Genomic DNA, 19,394 nt, shown 5'->3' on the forward strand with positions numbered 1-19,394 from the left:
TTCCCGGGGACGGCGCCGGGTCGGTGGGCGGGAGCGGCGAGTGCCCGGCAGCTCCTGGCGCAGGGTGAGGAGCAGGAGCAGCCGCTGGGGCACCCCGGGGCGGCGGCATGAAGGGAGGCGCCGCAGGTGAGTGCTGAACTGCGGGGCCGGGGCGGGAGCAGTGCGACCGCCGGCCCGGGGACGGGGCAGCGAGCGGCGTGGAGGGCGGGGGGCGACGGCAGCCCCCGGGGCTGAGCCAGCGCTGCGGGGCGAGGGGACGCGCTGGCGCTTCGCACGGCGCCAGCATGGGCCTGATGGGGGTCTGCGCGTCTCCGAGGATTAGCGTTTCTTCCTTCCTTTCTTCTCCCCGCCCCGGACCGTGAGGTCGCTGTCAGTTGTGTTTGAGTTCCGCGATCCCGGGCGCTGCCGCGGCATCCGCGATCCTGTCAGGAGCAAGGAAGAAAGTAACCTGGAGCACAGGTCCTATGAGGAGCGGCTGAGAGAGCTGGTGTTGTTTATCCTGGAGATAAGGAGGCTCAGGGGTGACCTTATAGCCCTCTACAAATACCTGAAAGGAAGTTGTAAGCCAGGTAGGAGTCGGCCTCTCCTCCTGAGTAATTAGTGACAGGTCGAGAGGACATAGGCTTAAACTGCACCAGGAGTGGTTCAGGTTGGAAATTAGGAAGAATTTCTTCACAGAAAGGGTGATTGGACATTGGAAAGGACTGTCGAGGGAGCTGATGGAGTTACCATCCCTGGTAGGTGTTTAAGGAAAGACTGGATGTGGCACTTGGTGCCATGGTCTAGTTGACACGGTGGTGTTTGGTCATAGGTTTGACTTGATGATCTCTCAACTAAATGGATTCTGTGATTCTGTGAAGGACGTGTGCCAGGTGTTGGTTACACAGCTATCACCTGTGTAGCCTGGCCTACAGAATACACACAAATACATGGAGTGTAAGATTCGGCTTTATGGGACACTTAACTGTCCTCCACACCTTTTTCTTTTGTATCAGAGACACCATGGATGCAAAGGGGAGCTTTGTGTTGCAAAGAAGGATGTGAGATTTGCAGCAGTCTTTAGTTGCTGTTGGTATTTCTTTTGTGACTTGGTACCAGTCCTCTGGGGATTTTGGAGGGCAGTGTGGGAAGCTGGTTCTGTCGTGTCAAGAGGGCAGGGTAGTTCATCCCTCTGTATCCTGGTGCGCTTCGTTATCTCTTCAGCATTCTGGGCTTATCTTCTGAGCACTTTGACTGTAAGGATAAAGAGCTTTAGCGGAAGTAGAAGCTAATTTGCAGGATAGGCTCATACTTGCTAAAGATGGAAAAAATAGTACTGATGTGTACTGTGCTAATTGAAGTTCCTCAGTCTCTTACAGACTAATGTATAGGTATTTTTCAGACAGACCGGAACTACTGTAAAATCGTGGTAAGGGTATAATTAAGACAGGCCATCACCAGAGATGGGATAGACTTGTCCAGGCAATTAGGGATGTAGACATTACTTTCTGTGAACTGAATTTGAGCAAAGAACTTAGGAGCTGTCCTGTATCAAACAGAGCTATTGTAAGAAAATGCATGTTTGACAAAATAAATCATGGAAGAGTAACTATGAATCTCCTGGAGAAAAATCATATCTTTGGGAAACATTGAACTGGAAATCATGTTCAGTATTGACTGAAGAAATTTGTGATATCAGCCATCATGGCTAATAGTTCAGTTGTAAAAATAAGTTTAAAGTGAATGCAGGTAGGCAACTATTCGTTCTTAATGCTGTTAAGAGCCAAGTTAAAAAAGAGCTCCTTCCTATAGCAGTTCCCATTTCCAGAAGCTTTTTTGACCCCTAAACTACCTGGAACTCTGCAAACATCTGTAGTACCTACTAAGAGGTGTTTTCTTTAAATTTTATTCCCCTTTCTGCTTGAGAAACAGTGACTAACAACATCTAACATGTTGTTTTGCATGCTGAAGGTGCCTGGCACATTAACCAGCAGAATATAACCATTAGTTGTCTCATTTGGTTAGCTTGAAGGACTGGTGGTTACGTCTGGCAAACTTCTCACACATCTCTTTGGTAAAAACAAGTTCACCTTACTTGATAACACTGTGGAGATTCATCATGTTGGGTTTGGATGGTAATTATACTAATGATATGAGCTGCTGCCTGTGCTCTTTGTTAGTACAGTATTGTAATCCTTTTTACATCTAGTCCAGCTATGCTGCTGCCACTTTTTTTTTTTGGCTTTACAAGTTTCCTAGGGCAGTTGCTGGACTTTCCACTTGAATACCTATTGATGCATTTCTTTGTGTCAGTGAAATGAGTGGTGAAAAGATATGCACGTCTCCCAGCTCTGCTGGGATGTGATGCTCACTGTACTGGAAGTTTGGTATATATTATAATTTTAATTATGCCAACTTCTCATTTGTTGTTTGAGATTCTGAAGCTCAAGCAGAAGTTTCTGGCTGTGCTATTTATATTCAGTCTAAAATATGCTGGACTCTTACCAATACGTTTGATTTTTCCCTGTACCCTGAAGTACTGCCTAATCTTGTTAGTGTAGAGAGAAAGCCATATAATTATTGTGATTTTACAGATTGCTGGAGGTCTGATCTGTGCAGCACCATGGACTCATCAGAAGAGACTGGAGGCTCCTCTGCAGAAGAAAACTACTTTGTGAACTACACCTTCACTGACCGCTCCCACTCAGGCCGTGTGGCCCAGGGTATTATGAAATTATGCTTGGAGGATGAGCTCTTTGCCGATGTTACAATATCAGTGGAAGGCAAGGAATTCCAGCTGCACCGCTTGGTCCTCTCAGCTCAGAGTTGCTTTTTTCGTTCTATGTTCACTTCCAACCTAAAGGAGGCCCACAACCGGGTGATTGAGCTGCAGGACGTTAGCGAAAGTGTCTTTCAGCTTCTTGTGGACTACATTTACCATGGAACTGTAAAGCTGAGGGCAGAGGAGTTGCAGGAAACCTATGAAGTGGCAGACATGTACCAGCTGACTGCCCTTTTTGAAGAGTGCTCCCGTTTTCTGGCCCGTACGGTGCAGGTTAGAAACTGTCTGCAGGTCATGTGGTTGGCAGACCAACACAGTGACATGGAGCTCTACACAGCTGCAAAACACTGTGCAAAGTCACATTTGTCTCAGCTGCAAGACACAGAGGAGTTCCTACACCTGCCTGTCCGCCTACTGACAGACATCCTTACAGGTAAGGAGTTCTTGAAACTAGCCAGGATGTGGATGTAGAAAGAGACTTTCAGAGAGTCTACCAGGGATTGAATGAAATAAATGGAAAAATCCAAGCTTTCATAATCGCAGTGTAGAGACTTAGCTAAGCAAAGCAAAGCAAAACCTTCTGGATAACTTAATCAGAAAAAAACCAAAGCTATTGTTACTGGACATGAAACATCTAAGCTGTAGAAAAGGGTCATAGAGGATGCTGGTAGTTCCCAGCAGTTCCCTGTTCTAACCCAACAGGTTAGAAGTATTACAGGTTTTGAAACATAAATTCCAAAAATTTGTTGGAGTTTTGTTTTGCATTAAAACAAAGAAACCTTACCCAAAATAAACATCTTATGAAAGTCTTTTTTTCCATTTTAGTTCATAATCATTTAACATAGTAATGCTATAACTCAACGTTTGTAAGAAGGCTTGAGCACAACTCATATTTTTAGAATACGTTGGTGTTATTTACAATTGTATATAATTGTTAGGATTATTTAGGCTAGGCACTCAGCTGACTGAAATAGAGGCATTGTAGTGTCTTAGATAATACAGTAACTATCCTTCTTGTAAAGGTAATAGCCTTCCACAGTAATGGATGCAATGACTCAGTGTTGTGAGGGATGTGTCAACACATAAACTTAGTCCAGCTTGCACCAATCCTTGAAGGTCATCTGCTGCCCTAGTAGGTACAGCCAGTACGTGGTTACCCCTCCAGGATGCAGTCACAACTCAGTTTTTGTGCATTTATGTATCATTGCTAGAGGAAGCAGGAATGTAGAAGCAGCTCATACATTCAAATATGCCCCTTCCTTGCTTTAATTACTCTTTGTAAATGAGTAAATAACTGCTCTGTGCATCATGGGTTTTATGTGCTGTTACAACAATAAACCTACTATGACTGTCTTCTTTGGAATACTGGCAAATCTGTCCATAAGTCTTAAAATAGCCTTTGGAGTTGATGCTATGCATATGAGAGTCTTTACAGCTATTGCCTTTTATTATCTCTATTACATCTAAAGAAATTTTCAATAAAAAAACTATTGAGTATATGTACTGATAGCTCAAAAATATGATAAAATTAGAGTAATTTTGATAACTATCTAGCTAAAATTTTTAAAGAGCGATTGAGTTGATTAAAAAATCCCTCTAAAATCATGAAATAAAACTCTAGAGGTCAATCACCTTTAAGTTCTTAGGGATTCCACATAGTAATCATAGTTTTAGGACTATGGACTTTAGTGTTTGTGGTTCTAAATTAAAATAATTGCTCAATAAAACTTTTTTCCATGCATCGTCTATTTCCGTATATAGAATCACATTACTCAATATTTATGCTGCAACTTAGCTCATAAAATGGATTTAAATCTGAAATACACTCCTGCTGGTAGGGAAAATCCTTTGCTTTTGCATTTCCTGCGTCTTTGTTTAGTTAATGAAGAATTAAATAGAGGAAGCTATTAGTAGCAAGGATTAAAATTTATTTAATAAAATAGTAACTTATGAAGTTTAGCTTTTGTCACACTCTAGGACGAATTTCAAAATCCAGGTTTTTTCCATTTAATCGCTACATGTGATGGTTGGCTTATGGAAATCCCTTTTACTAATAAACAGAGTTAAAATACCTGCTTTTGTGCCATGCTTTGTCTCCTCCCTTCCAATATAGAGAAAAGAGTTGGAATTTGTCTGGTGCCTTCAGCATCATTGAATTCGGGGTTTGTCATGAGAACAGACTACAAAATCAGAGAGCCTTCATAGGGAAACTTCTCAGTGAATACAGGCATAATTGCTTGCAAACTGGAAGGAAATACTTAAAATCTTCTAGGTAATGTACTGACGATGATCACGATGATGATGCAATAGTGCGTGGCTTAACCAAAACTTCCAATTATGTCTGGAGACAGATTGAAATCTGATGCAATCTGTTGAGTGTTTCCTACTGTCACATGGCTAAGAAAAGCTATAGTAGCTCATTGGGGATTTCCAAATGTTAAGAGGATAGCAGCAACACCAGATGTTCAGTCATGAAGGTCAGCTGTCTGACAGGGCTCAGACACATTCTGCAGATGACTTTTGCTAGATAGGTTTCTAGGACCAGCCAGAAAGAAAGGCAGGTGCTGAGATTCTGAATAAGAGAATCTTTTTGCCTAAATGATTAAATAAGAAAATACTTGTCATCAACACACAGCATGTAAATTCTCCTTCCTGCCCTCTTTCTCTTGGACATAGGTTCCTTTGTTGTACTCATCCAAAGCGCTTAAGATCTGGCAGCTCTGTCTTCTGATATTTATCCAGACTACTTTCATGTAGTTGTCTGGCTGCCAGTGCCAATCATGCCTGCCAAAACCTATAAATCTCTGTGTCAATTTTTCCTCTCTAGAAAGTAGAGTTTGTGGTGGGAGTGGGGGAAGGCCGTCGCAGGGAAAGGATGATTCTGAGTACACACACCTTTGTCTAGATATCATAAATGCCTTTCTGTCCCTGAACTGCAGATGGCGTTCCATGTTCTCAGAATCCAACGGTTGCCATAGAAACCTGGATCAACTTCAACAAGGAGGAGAGAGCCGGCTTTTCAGAGACTCTGCGATCAAGTCTGAAGGTATAAAAAGACCTTCTGTTCAGGGGCTGGTGTAGCACTTGCTGGTTTCACACTTCCCAGGGCAGGGTATTCTGCTCACGGGTGTGACTTTGAAGTTGCAAAACATAAATGCCGTTGAAATGCATGGTGCTTGTGAGAGAATACTTTCATTGTCATAAATAGCAACCCCACTGACAGCTTTTTTTAATATAAGCTGATGTTGATATCACTGGTGATTGGAGCAATGCCACAAATACCTTCTTTAACTCGATGCTCACTTACCAAAGAGACTGTTCAGAAATCCAAATTTGGCATTCCCCTTAAAATAACTGTACTCCATCAGTGATGTAACCATCCCTTATCTAAACCATAAACACTTGGGTTCCAGTGATGTCTCTGGCTATTTTGCTGTCAGATACGACTGGTATCGTGAAAAGGCCTTGAGGCTCTGAGTCCTGAATGCTATAGGGTGACAAGACTGGGAAAAAAGGTTTTATGCCTCAGACCCACAGATGGGTCCTAAGCTGAAAAATCCAGTGATGTTTGTGTAAACAATTCTAATTCTCCTTTCTCTCAGGTGATTGGAGAAAATGTTCACATCTACCTGATTGGAAAGGAGTCATCACGTACACATTCACTCGCTGTCTCTCTACATTGTGCTGACGATGACTCCATTAGTGTGAGTGGCCAGAACAGCTTGTGTCACCAGATCACCGCAGCCTGCAAGCACGGTAGTGACCTATATGTTGTTGGTGGCTCCATTCCACGACGCATGTGGAAATGCAACAATGCGACTATAGACTGGGAATGGTGTGCCCCTCTGCCCCGTGACCGGCTCCAACACACCCTTGTCTCTGTGCCAAGCAAGGATGCAATATATTCACTAGGGGGGAAAACTCTACAGGACACTCTCTCTAATGCTGTCATATATTACAGAGTACGAGACAACGTCTGGACAGAGACCAGCCAGTTGGAAGTGGCAGTCTCTGGAGCTGCAGGTGTAAACCTTAATGGTGTCATTTACCTGCTGGGTGGGGAGGAAAATGACTTGGACTTCTTCACCAAGCCCTCTCGGCTAATTCAGTGCTACGATACCAACACAGAGAAATGCCACGTGAAGCCATACGTGCTGCCTTTTGCGGGGCGCATGCATGCTGCTGTGCACAAGGACGTGGTGTTCATTGTCGCTGAGGGGGATTCACTGCTATGCTATAATCCCCTACTGGATAGCTTCACCCGGCTATGCCTCCCAGATGCCTGGAGTTCAGTACCATCCCTCTGGAAAATTGCCAGCTGCAATGGCAGCATCTATGTCTTTCGTGACCGCTATAAAAAGGGCGATGCAAATACTTTTAAACTTAACCCAGCCACCTCTGTTGTAACAGTCACGAGTGGCATCAAAGTGCTGCTCACTAACCTGCAGTTTGTCCTGGCCTAAGCAGGAAAAACAGGCCAGTGATAGAAAGGGCAGCAACAGTGTCCTGCTGTGCAGCTTGGAGTCACCTACCACCCTCAGCACCAGTCCCAATTACCACAAGCTCACAACATCCAGTAAAGACCCCATTCTCTGTACCTGTGCAGAGGAAGTACAGGCTTTCTGATTGTGGGCCTATTCTTTTACATAGCACTATTGAACTTTATTAAACTCTTGTATCTTAGATTTCAGATGAACTAAATGCCATTACTTTGATTCCTTGATGATAAGCTGCTTGTGTTTGAGGCACAAACTGCAGCAAATGGCTATTTTAGCGTGGAACCAATCTACAAATAACAAATCCTGTGGCATACGGACATCTTCCTTGGCCCAGGCTGCTAGTTTTAACTGCCTAGGAGCCCACGTGTTGCTGCCATGTCAATAGATGTGCACTGTATCCCCCAGGGATATCCCAATTTAAACATTCCTATGTCCTACTGCAGAAGGAGGGCATGGCAGACAGATTCCAGAGCTGACCCTAGGACCTTAATTAGGTTGCATTCAGCACTTCTAGAGGAGTGGTAACTAACTGGGTACTTGCTTACTGCTCTGTCATCACCTAGCATAAAGAAGGAGATAATATTTAGACACTGGCTTCCTTTACTGTACAGGGAATCCCCACCTGTAATTATAACATAGTGTTGGTGAAAGACAGAATTAAGACCACTTCCTACTACCCATCTCTGTTGGCATTGTAAGCCTTTGGGTAAGAATCTGAATAAAGTCTCTGTTGAGACAAAGGTATTTTTTTTTCCTTTGCTTCAAATACAAATATTTTCAACTTCCTGTGGATTTCCAGTTCAGCTGAGCACTGATATCTGGAAAAGAACTATGAGGCTCCAAGAGAACTAAGATATTACCTACAAGAAAAGAAAGCTTTAATGAAACAGCCCAATTTTCCCTTTACTGTAGTTTATGTAAAAACTTCTTTATTGTTGGTCAAGAAGAACAACACTTAAGCCTTGATTAGATCATAAAAACATTTTTTTAAAGCAGCTGAGATGGGGATTTTGGTAGTTCTTACGGACATTATGCAGCTGTCCCAGTGATCATGTTCCTGTGAAATTTCTCCAGGACCTGGACTTGCTTGTGTCGAATGAGGATGTGGGGACGAATCTTGGCAATGGCCTGAATTGCTTCCTGAGGGTTCCAGTGATGCAGCTGAAAAGGCAGAAACCCACCAAGTGAAAATCCATTCCATCCCTGCACCATTTAATGGAACCTTCCCAGAGGCTATAGGCAACATTAGAGGTGTTAGAAAACTTACTGCTTCGCCCCTTCTGTTTACCTCACGTTCCTCTCAGAGAAGCCTGAATGTCATGGAATCATTCATGAAATGAGTCCCTCGGTTAAAGAGGGATGGTTGCTGCCCGGGCCCTCCACTTTCTGTCTCGCTTACTCTTCCTTCATGTTGTGAATAGGTTCCTGTCCTAGTCCCACCAGACCGGAGCAAAAGCGCAGCTTGCATTTTTAAATTTTTAAAAAACTTTACTGGTTTACATGTCGCACTTCAGCACTTAGTGAGAAAATTTTCCCTTCAGCGCTAGTGGAAAGTTTTCCAGGGAGCACTTAATAACACCGACAGAAGAATCCACTGGCAGAATTTTGTTCTTAGGGCTGGCTTACCCAGCCTAATGGTTGGGTCAGTAGAGGAACTCAGAAAACCAAAGTCAGTTCTCTTGATCATTAATTGTATTTACTGAAAAGCATAGGAAGCCTCACCATTTCAGTGAACCAAGGAGAAAATCTGAACAAAAATGGGTGTTTTATCTGCTCCATGAACCTATCCTCATGAGTGACTTGTTATTCCCACCTCAATCTGTTTCTCCATAGAAAGAATCATTCAAAACAGCAAGGTGAGTTTGAGGCCTCTCTTAAAATAGGTGTACAAACTCTGTAAAATCATGGAATATTAATGAACCTGTACATGCTCAGGTTTTTGAGCAAGAGCAAACTATAAAGGTTTTCTGCTTTTGCCTAGACTGTATGAAAGTAAACCCCATTTAGCATAGACTCCTTACTTGAATTAAATATGCTGCTACCATGGTGGCACTGCGGGAGCGTCCTGCCTTGCAGTGCACATAGACAGTGTTACCGCAGGCTCGGTGTTTCAGGATGAAGTCAACGCCCTTGTGGAGGTTTTCCAAGGTGGGGACTCCAGTTAGATCCACAGTGCTGAGACACAGTTGCTCCACTCCCATTGCCTCCCATTCCTGAAATGGACATAGCAGATTTGGTCAGTTAATTTTCTGTTTGTTTGTTTGTTTGTTTGTTTTCCCTGAAAGAAACCCAAAACCTGTTCAGACAGTTGAGAAACTCAGTGGGATTGTAAACAGACTTTCAATGTCAATCCTTTAAATCAGATGTATGAAAAGTTTAGTGCTGACCATCAGAAACGAGTAGTTAAAGGGAACTGAAAAGATGTATTTCAGCTAAAGGAAAAGAGGGGAGTTGGGATCTCTTCCCAAAACAAAAGGCATTCCTGTATAGTGGTGTACGTGGATTCAATGCTCCCCGTCCCTCCCCGCCACTGCAGCTGTAACAGTTCACTCGCATCCTCACGTTTTAGTGGTTTGTAAGTAAAGTAAGTTTTTAAGGTGCGAGAAGTCACGTCTTTGCTGTCACAGGACTTGGCCGTCGCTGCCGGGAACGCGGCAGGAGGCGGATAAAGCCTCGCTGCGCCGGGACCGACGGAGCGTCAAGAGACCTGTCCAAGGGTCACAGGCAATGCCCGGGCTCACCTGTGGGGAACAGCAGAAGAAGCGGGTCTCGTAGTTCTCGGTGAGGGTGACCACGGCGCGCACGTTCTCCTCCGCCACCATCTGCGGGCACAGGCGCGGTCAGGAACCGCCGCCCTCCCGGCCCGGCCCGGCCCGGCCGCCCGCTCGCCTTACCCTGCGGCTGCGCCCCCGCAGCGGCAGCGCCCCGAGCAGCACGGCCTCGTCGATGCGGTGGAACCAGGGCCGGCGAGACCCCGGCAGCCGCGCCCGCGCCGCCGTGTACAGCAGCGAGGGGTAGAAGAGCAGCCGCGCCGCGCCGGCGCCCAGCGCCTCCGCCACTCCCATCGGGGCCGCGCCGCGCCGCGCCGGGCCGTGCCGAGGGCCGGAGGAGCGTCGCGGCCGCACGCACCGACCGTAAGCACAGGGGGCGCCCGGGGCGGGGCCGGGCCGGGGGCGGGCGGGGCCCGGCGGGGCCGAGGCGGGGCGAGGCCGGGCGGGGCGCAGCGGCGGCGGCGGCTCGGGGGGGGCGGGAGCGGGAGCACCGCCCCGGCCCCCCCACCCCGCGCTCGCCGTGGTCTCTCCCGGAAGCGCCGCCATCTTGCGGAGCCGGCCCGAGGCGGCGCAGGGAGCGGAGCGGGCGCGGGCGGATCCCGGGGCAGGTGAGGGCGGCGCCGCCGGGAGGAGCTCGGGCCGGGCCGGGCACGGCGGGGCCGAGCCGAGCCGGCAGGAAGCGCGGTTCGCTCGCGCAGGTAACGGCTCCTTTCCCCTTCGCCCCCAGTTCCCCGGGGCTCCTGCCGCGAGGCCGCTCGTGCAGGGCCGCGGCGACTGCCCCGCTCCCCTCCGCGGGGGAGCCGCCGCCGCCCTGCGTGCGCCATCCTGGGGCGGTGCCGCGCCGGCGGGGCCCGGGGCCGGAGGCTGCCGGGTGCCGTGTGTGATCCGGGCGCTGACAGCGCCGCGGGCGGTGGCGGGGGCGCTGCGGGGGCGAGCGCGGCCCGCGGCGGCGGCGCCATTGGGGCCGGGGTGCTGCGGCGGAGCCGGGCGGACCCCGGGGCGGGGGAGCGGCTCCCCCGGGTTCGGCCGCCGCCGGCCTGCCGGGCTGCGCGCTTATCGGAGCAAGCGGCGTGCGGTTCCCTGCTGTCCTCGGCACGGTGGGGTCTGTCCTCTGGAGCAGTGAAACGTTTGCTGGTGCACCAGGGAGCGGAGGTTGGTCGGGTGTACGCGGAGCGCGAGCAGGGAAATTGGAGTTCGGCACAGTGCGAGGAATTGCTGCCTCAAGCGTGAGAAGGCGTGACAGACACTGCTGGAATGAAGTAGGAAGAGGAATATAAAAACCAGGAGAGACGGATCATAAAATAGATGATAAATGATTGAAGAAGAAAAAAGGTTGATAACCGCATGCGATTTTTATAGGACTGTTTATGAGTAGGAAGTTGAGAGGCAGCGTTCTAATAAAGTGTGAACCTTCACTCCTTTAAATTCCTGAGGAATTGTGGCCCATTTTCACCTTTGAGATACAGGCATTCTCTTCTGCCAGAAGTTGTCGGGGAACATTTTTCGAATGTTGCAGCTTTCTTGTGTGTACTGCTTGAGTGTGGTTGTTGGGTGTGTTTCACCAGGAGTTCGCTTGATTTTAAAAAGTATTTGGTTGGGATTTATATCTTGAAGTATACTTTGCTCACAAGACCTTGAACTTTCTGAGTATCTTTAATTTCTGGTTTTAATTTATTTTTTGTGTATGTATGTCCTGCCAGTCCTGCTCTTTGTACCAGTGATCACAAAAAATTGCTGAATTGTCTCCTGGTCTCTTTTACTGTCTTCTCTATTGTTTTTCTATAGGGTAGTTCAACAGATAGATTTTACTGCACTGACTTGGTATTGCATAGCCATAACGAACGCGTCACGTTTTTATTTTTTTTCCATTCCCCTCAGCTCTTTTCTTGGGATCTCTGCATAATGTGAGATACTGTATCTTCCTCGAGTTGTGTCTGGACCCAAGTATTTAAGAGGCAGCGTTGTTGGAAATCCTGCTGCTGCAGTAGGTGTTCAAAATTAATAAATACATCTTTAGACTGAGATAGGAAATATTCCAGTGGGCAGAGATTGCATCCAGCAGCTTAGTATGTTCAGTTGCATTCCTGCCGATGAAGAGCCCCCTAGGGCAGCAGCACGATTCTTATATCTGCTCAGGGACATGGGTGCAGATATATACCACCAGTAAAATTCCTAAATAGGGGTTTTAAAATACAATGACGTAAGGAACTATTTTTTCTTGAGGTGCTTACTGTTCTCTTTCAGCCTGTGCTCACATTCAAAGTTATTGGTGATACTTATTCTGGGAAAGTGTAGGCTGTTTTGTGGAGTGTGTTCACTCTTTCTGAATGATCACTCTTGGATGGCTGTGTTTTTCCTTTCTCTGTCAGTCTCTAATGTTACATTAGGGAAAAATGAGTCCCAGATCCTACTTGCTTAGTTACATTTGCCCTTTTGTATCTACTTTTTTTTGGGGGGGTATTTGAAGCAAAATAGTTGATGCAGGCCTAGGAAATTCTGTTTACATGCAGAAGAAAGTAGGAACACAGCCTCTGTAGAAAAGTAGAGGATTGAAAAGTGATTGTCCTAAAATCATGAACATTAAAACGTGAAGATTTATGTGTTAGGTAGTTTTGTTTTAAAAGTAAATGACTTACAATAGTGAGAAGAACTTATCCATCTTTCACAATAGAAGACAGGTAAAGAACTCCATGGTATTACAGAGTGCTTAATAGTGAATTCACATTTTTCCTAGTCCTTCACAGTTCGATACACTCATAAGATGATCTTTACGTGATAAGAGGAAGGCGTCTTTGACTTTTATTTCTTCTGCTATGAGTAGGGGTTCTGAAAACATGCTGCCTGGCACTATTTCTCTAAATGGGAAAGCAAGAAAGGTGGCAGTATCATAGAGATACAATAATTGTCTTTCTCATTAATAATAAATCCATAACTTGCAAGTAACCTTTACATCAATTGAAGAATCATTAGTTGAAACAAAGTACGGTGCTTTGGCATAAGGGAAGTATTAATATAAGAGAAATATTTGTAATATTGTGTAAATTTTCTTCTGAAATTATTGCTAACAATATGCTGAATTAGTTGAATTTCATAAAAGCTAGATGTTATGTGGTTCTTAAATATTTAGATTCACGTTGAGTTAAATAAGATTCTACCTGTAATCTAGTGCCTAATTGAACTTAGTAAGAAACTTTGTTATGAGCAGGTTACTCCTTAACTATTTCTTGCTTATTTTTCAGAAATGAGGTTATGGACTATCAGTTACTGAGTTGTCTGCCACAAGTCTTTTCAGAGTGCCCACTCTAATTTTTTCTTCAGTGCCTTTTTTTTAGACTAGATGGGAAGTGATACAAATTCTCATCCTTTTTGAGATTTCCTGGTTGTTAGTGTCTAACTGTGGGATCTAAGAACCCACTGGTCAGGCTGTTGGAGACTCTTGTTCAGCAATATGTCCACGAGGCAGTCCAGTTTTCCAAGTCATAATGTGAGTTTGGTTACTGAAACAGCAGCAGTAGTCCAAGAGACTGAGATCTGTATTTCTGCACTCTTATTTTTTAGTCTTGCCATGAATGTCTTAAATGTTTTGTTTCAACCGGGGCATGTTCAGTATTGCTTCTTGTCCTTCAGGGAGGAGTTATTCACTGCCTTGGTAACTGTCTTCTGGCAAGAAAGTATCATTTTTATCCATTGATCGGGTATTTGGCAGGAGAGAAAAAACAGTGTAAATCAAAGCAGACTAAAATACTTCAGGGTTTATTAGAATGGGAGTTGTAATTTGAGAAGAGTTATCTAGGACCTCTAATGGGTTTTTCTCGTGAAGTATCACAGCACAGAATCTTAAGATGTGATCCTGTTACAAGACTTCTTGAGGCAAGAGAGATTATCTTGACTGAAAAAAGTAACTTGTAGTTTTGTTGCCCTTCCTTCAGTCATTAGAGGTGGTTGTCATTATAGATCTTGCTATACGAAAAAATGCAAGATACCATTTTTCTGCTATTTTAAAAAGGTGCCAAGACACTTTGGGACGTAACAGTAAAAAGAGAGAGCTTTAGAGTTCACATTTTCAAGAGGAGATTTCCCAAACATCAACCGAACATCATTATTTGCACCTGGTGCAAGATTCAAGTGTGCAAAGCTAAAATGTACATTAGGTCAAAGCAGGACATTTAGATAGAGCAAGGGAGAAAATGTAAACTACTTTAAAGCTGCAGTGCCAATTAGCCTGCAAATGCTTTGCTGTAGGGAGGAATAGTTCGCAGGTCTGAACTGTGATAGACGGAGCAGGCTTATTTGTTCGACAGCAATATAGTGCAGCAGTTGTCATCCCAGGGAAAGGAAGTGTTTTTTCTGACATCTTGAGTAGCTTAAAACTTCCAGCTATCTTAGCTCTGTGCATTTTGAAAGAAAAGGCATTGTTGCTAACTGAATTCAATATGAACAATGAGCAACTAGATGGATGAACAGAAGTCTTCAGTAGTTTTCAAATTTTAGTGAGGAATTTCAGTTTAGATGATGTACTTTGTCACAGAAATGTATGTAAGTGAAAGTCTTCTACCGGAAGTGAAATCCTTGTGCACAAGTTGTCTTGTCTGTCCTATGTATATGTACTACCCTTTTGTATTCAGTATACTTAGTATATCATGGTCTGGTTTTTGTTTTGATTTTAGAAAAGATATTGTGGCTTACTGGCTGCTCTGTTAGAGGCAGAGTATGAGTGGCAAACTGACAAACTGTGAGTTTTGATAATGAGTCTGCTGATGTAGAGATTTATAACTGATTTAATGGTTTGGCTTGCAGTGTTAAAGTTATAGGTAAATTTAAAGTTATATAAACTCGGCTTAAAATCGTATTTCTGCAGAATTTTAACGTTGGTTTGACTAAATTACTTGTAAATATAAAAAAACTTGCGGATGAGAGGATGAGTGTTTGTCGAGTATCTAGTGTCATGCTGGTATGGTATCTGGCAGGCTTTCCTTTGCAGACAGGTTTTTTTTTTTTTGATGCTTGCATACTGTGTATTCTCTCAGAGCTGAATGCTCTCCTGATTCATATAACAAGGGTGGATGTCTTACATTGCTTTTACTTTAAATAATGTGAGTTTTTCAGGACCTTGGCTTCTTTTTTTCACCACCATCAAAACTGTACTTTCTGGTAGTTTTCACTTCTGCCTGCAGGCTGTTTCCTATTGCACCCTTCACAAAAATAATGTGGTTGTTATCCACTAGATTTCAGCACCTCACATGTCAAAGTAAAACTGTTGTTCTGCAAACATCTTATCATTTAGAATTCAGGCTTTGACTGAACCCATGAATATTCTCTGCTATTTTTGCCTCGAACTATGCAGTTCAAAAGATATTCCAACAAATGCATGCTATCCACAAATCTTTTACACTGTTGGAAAGGGAATATTCATGTCCGTTTTTTTCCAAAGCAGAGGAGAGTTGGTTATTTATGAAGTATTTAGCAGACAATGTCTAAGTCTACATACAAAAATGATAGCATCTTTCTTAATACATGTAGAGGTTTGCAAGATGGACACCACACATCTTATTATCTGAAAAATCTTACAAGATAAAGCTTTGACAAATGATTCTTCAGAAGGCAATGAAATATTGCTCTTTCAGGAAGAGAAGATATATTTTGAATGCTACATCTAGCTTTTGCATTTCATGTGGGTACAACAGAGTGTAGAAGTAATTCTTCACTTATAGTTTCATTTTCCTAAGCTATCCACTATTCCACTATCTTAAAATCTTTTTGCCAACTTACCTCTGCTTCCTTGTTATTTGCCTTGAAAAAATTCCTGTTCTCTGTTTAAACTCCTGAATTAAAAAGCATACATCTGGATGACAGATCAATGTAGTGAAGAACTGTATTTCTTTGGGTTTTTTCTTGTCTTGGCTGTCGTTGTTTTATGACTGTACAATGTGTAGCATGATTCATGAAACAGTAAAGATTCCTTGCACAGTCCTAAGTGACGTTAGAAGTGATACTGTTTAAAATTATCAATATGCAAAATCTTTGGGAGGAAAAAAAGGTTGTATATTTACTTCTCTAAAGCAGTTTTGACCACTCAGAAATCCATGATTATATGCTTTGATGACTTAAGAAAAGTTAAGTGAGGATATTCTGATATTTATGGAGTAAAGCCACCCATGTTACATTTTGAATTGTGCATTCGTGGTCAGAATTTGATCACTAGTAGAGAATGGCTGTAGGTGGTACTGTCTGTATTTAGCAGTGTGGAAGCTGCTTTGACACTAATTCTCTGATGTAGAAATTTGCTTTACAGTTTCTTTGGGTTTAAAAGTATTTTTTCATTTATTTCAAGACTGAGTTTAATAGACATTTCATGGGGAGCATTTTTGTGAGGAAAATAATTTAGGCTATGCTTAGGTGTAGAGCTAATTCAGAGTATTCTGGTGTCTTTCTGAATTTGCAGGGAGCCTAAAGCATTATCTCAGTGATGAGAAATCTGAAAAAATAACGAGACTGTTGGTTTAAAAACCAACACCTTTATGTCTACTTGCAAGTTACATTAACAGAACTGCCTGACTAGTGTACTTCTCTGAGTTCTAAATTGGCTACTACATTCCTGATATAGCTGAAAGTTGCAGCTTCCAGTTATTTATATGAGAGAACTTTTCTGGTAACTTCTGTAAAGTAGTTTTGTATCACCACAAAAATGTGGGATACATCAAGTAGAAGAAATAGGCAGCAGCGTAGGGTAATAAATCTCTCATGAAAAAATTTAGTTTTTTATATAAATGAAACTGCTTTTGAGTTTGCAGACTGTCATACTTCTGTAGTAAAAAAAAAAAAGTCATAGACTATGCCCCTTATTTTATTTTTTCTTTGAATTCCTAGGGATATGGGTTTTCAGTTACACTTGCTCCTTCCATGCCAGAACATGAAAAGGGGTGGGGCAGGTGGAGAGAGAAGGGGATGCTGCACAGAAGTGTATTTTTTTCTGTTTTTAAGAAGAATGCATAGAAAAAGTTTTAGTTTGTGTTTAAACACTGGCAAAAAGGACTACTGGGAAAGCAGACATGGTATGGCAGATCACCATAGTAATTAGCATCAGCCAATGAGAAAGGTCATGGTTGCTGGTTTAGGACAATACTTAAGAAGGGAGAAAGGTTTAAAAAGATGGCTATAATTCAGTTTGGGCTGCGGGGGGAGAAGGTCAAACCAAGAATTTAATATGTGAATGTGTGTCCAAAAGCAACAAGGAAGACCTTGCCAGTTCAGTAGTTCTTGAAATGCTGGTGGATGTGGGGATTCCCTGGAACAGAGATTTTTGTCTTGTTTTGGAGTTGCTGCTCAGATTCTGTTGGTGAATAAAGCAAAACGTACTTGGAACTCATTTCTAAGCAGTAACTCCTTTAAATTTGTACACTTTAATTCTTTTCCTTCTTGCACGGTGTGACAGTGAATGAGGCTGTGCGTGTGTGAAGGAACTTGTCTTAGCAATGGTCTCTTTCAGAGACCATGTATGGGTAAAGCAGTTCGGCTGGTTCAGCTCCTGCTCCTCCCTCTCACAGAGCTGAGCAGAATCTCTTCTGCTGAAACGGTTGTTCCACTTTCTGCTTTCTATATTTGTCCAGCAGCAGCAGCAGCACACTGGATAACTAGGCAGTGTGGCTGGCCTGGTGGGCATTTGCTGAGCAGAATTGAGAGCCAGGGCTTACAGTCTCTGTTACGTCCGTCTGTCTGTCTGTCTGCGTCTCTGGGGAGGACTGGAGTTCCAAGTGAAAGGTGATCTGTTTGTAGATGTTGTGTTTTTGTAAAATGCAGTTCATTCAAATTTGGGAGTCTAGGGACAGGGAGCAGAGGAGGGAAGGCAGTTGTCTTGCAGGGACAGTATGTGTGTAGTGAGTGGCAGTGGCATCAGAAAGATACAGACAGATTTAACCTCCAAAAGAGCTGCTGTATTCTGGGATGAGGATTTTAATCTCCCTTCCTGCTTTGGGGTGTGATTAACCAGGGCCTGTATTTTTCCATAAAAGGTCTGTTGTCACTGTCTGCCTTGAAGATTAATGAAAGCTAGATCCTGTCCCAGAAGATCTGAGTGGTGTCTTTGCTTGTTATGGGCAATGGGGATTAATGAGGAGGTAGACCCTGCCCTGCCTAGTTGGAAATCAGGAGTTGGTATTGAGGGATGGAGTTTGGGGGAAATACCTTGTTAGGAAGAACTGGAAACTTGTAGCTAAGACTTTCCTGACTGTGTGCTTGTGTAAACTTTGTATTATGGCCCTGCACGCATTGGGATGATGACTACTCACAATTGCTTTTTGAAGTAGTAGATCAGGTGAACAAATAGTACAGAAAGTCTGTTAGCTGCTGTAGTAAACTGTTCTTTGAGTAGCAGAAAGGTGCTCGAAATTGTGGCAGCAACTGGATACACCATTAACATTGGCAATAATTTTTTTGAGTGGGAGAGAGAGGGAAAGGGAGAAATAGTTTTTTGGGAATACTGTCCACTTACAAATTCTCCTGCCTTTTGAATATCTATGCAAATAGGCATCAGGCCTTTTGGTTATGGAATTTGAGCAAGGAAAATGTTGTTTCAGTTGTGAAATGGAAGTCAGCATCTTGCTAAAATCATTCTTGAGGACCATATTCCATAAACTCAGTCTGAATTATTTTTCTTTCCTACCACTGCAGTGTCTTCAGTGTATTTCCTCCTGAGAAAGCTGTGTGTCTTGAATTTGGAAGAAGCAAATTTTAGTGGCAAATTGGTGGCTCTCAGCTGCCTGGCAATATCTGAATCGCACTGATGTCTGCAGGCAGGGACCTGTGACAGAGGGTCATCTTCTTGAACTGCTTGAACTCAAGCAACTTTGTTGTGTGGCTGTTTTCCGATCCTTCTTTCTTTAACACTGCAATAATTGTTCCATGTTCATCTGGAAAACCTAAGAATATGCAGCTTCTGGGATGCTAAGCTTGTTGTCTTAAGTGTCTTGACATTTTTCCTAATTCTGGCATCCTCTGCCAGAATTCGGCCCGCTGCCTGTTTTTCTTCCTGCTTTTCCACTTCCTGACTCCTTAGTTGATGTCTTTTCATTTTTATGAGTTAACCAGTGAAAGGTAACTCTTGGTACTGTTTGATGCCAGTGGTTGGGGTTTTGTAATTCCTCTACTTTGAAGTGCTTTTTGGTAGCATACTTACCTTTTTTTTTTTTTTTTTTTGTAGCCTTGTAGCAGGAATATGATTACGCAGTTACAAAGGCCTCTTGGAAGTGCACTATTGCATGTTTAAAAAATAGTGTCCATTCTGTGAAAGATGCCATGATAAATGGGTAGAACACTGAATAAACATGTGCACCTAGGGCATTGAGTAGATGAAAGATAGGCTATAGG

At 43.7% G+C, this 19,394-nt stretch overlaps 3 protein-coding genes across 16 annotated transcripts in view; 2 read left to right on the top strand and 1 right to left on the bottom strand.

The window, feature by feature from the left end:
- Positions 1–10: 10 nt before the first annotated feature.
- KBTBD4 (kelch repeat and BTB domain containing 4) lies at positions 11–8,004 on the top strand. The gene is made up of 4 exons (XM_064657839.1): positions 11–126; positions 2,574–3,194; positions 5,701–5,807; positions 6,364–8,004. The coding sequence occupies exons 1-4, from the start codon at positions 108–110 to the stop codon at positions 7,222–7,224; spliced, it is 1,608 nt and encodes a 535-aa protein (XP_064513909.1). The 5' UTR covers positions 11–107; the 3' UTR covers positions 7,225–8,004.
- Positions 8,005–8,172: 168 nt separating this feature from the next.
- Positions 8,173–10,386, bottom strand: PTPMT1 (protein tyrosine phosphatase mitochondrial 1). Its single transcript, XM_064657876.1, has 4 exons — positions 10,155–10,386; positions 10,002–10,082; positions 9,282–9,473; positions 8,173–8,421 (listed from the first exon to the last, which is right to left on the bottom strand). Exons 1-4 carry the CDS (start codon positions 10,323–10,325, stop codon positions 8,290–8,292), a joined length of 576 nt encoding a protein of 191 aa, XP_064513946.1. The 5' UTR covers positions 10,326–10,386; the 3' UTR covers positions 8,173–8,289.
- Positions 10,387–10,508: 122 nt separating this feature from the next.
- Positions 10,509–19,394, top strand: part of CELF1 (CUGBP Elav-like family member 1) — a 60,503-nt gene continuing 51,617 nt past the window's right edge. For 4 of the 14 annotated variants that reach the window (XM_064657842.1, XM_064657840.1, XM_064657843.1 and 1 more), the window contains exon 1: positions 10,563–10,639. The gene's annotated coding sequence lies outside the window, so the exon portion shown is untranslated. Of the gene's footprint in view, positions 10,640–10,827; positions 11,364–19,394 lie in introns of those variants that run through there. The other 10 variants (XM_064657848.1, XM_064657845.1, XM_064657846.1 and 7 more) reach the window with 6 other exon arrangements.

Source organism: Pseudopipra pipra, chromosome 6, assembly GCF_036250125.1.
Source record: "Pseudopipra pipra isolate bDixPip1 chromosome 6, bDixPip1.hap1, whole genome shotgun sequence".
Taxonomy (NCBI): domain Eukaryota; kingdom Metazoa; phylum Chordata; class Aves; order Passeriformes; family Pipridae; genus Pseudopipra; species Pseudopipra pipra.

Bases quoted from the DNA above. Each gene is read 5' to 3' on its own strand.
- PTPMT1 (XM_064657876.1), bottom strand. From the start codon at position 10,325: ATGGGAGTGGCGGAGGCGCTGGGCGCCGGCGCGGCGCGGCTGCTCTTC. The intron at 9,474-10,001 runs GTGAGCCCGGGC...TGTCCATTTCAG, and splicing joins TCTTCTGCTGTTCCCCACAG to GAATGGGAGGCAATGGGAGT. The intron at 8,422-9,281 runs GTAAGGAGTCTA...CTGCCTTTTCAG, and splicing joins TAGCAGCATATTTAATTCAA to CTGCATCACTGGAACCCTCA.
- KBTBD4 (XM_064657839.1), top strand. The intron at 3,195-5,700 runs GTAAGGAGTTCT...CCTGAACTGCAG, and splicing joins ACTGACAGACATCCTTACAG to ATGGCGTTCCATGTTCTCAG. The intron at 5,808-6,363 runs GTATAAAAAGAC...CCTTTCTCTCAG, and splicing joins CTCTGCGATCAAGTCTGAAG to GTGATTGGAGAAAATGTTCA.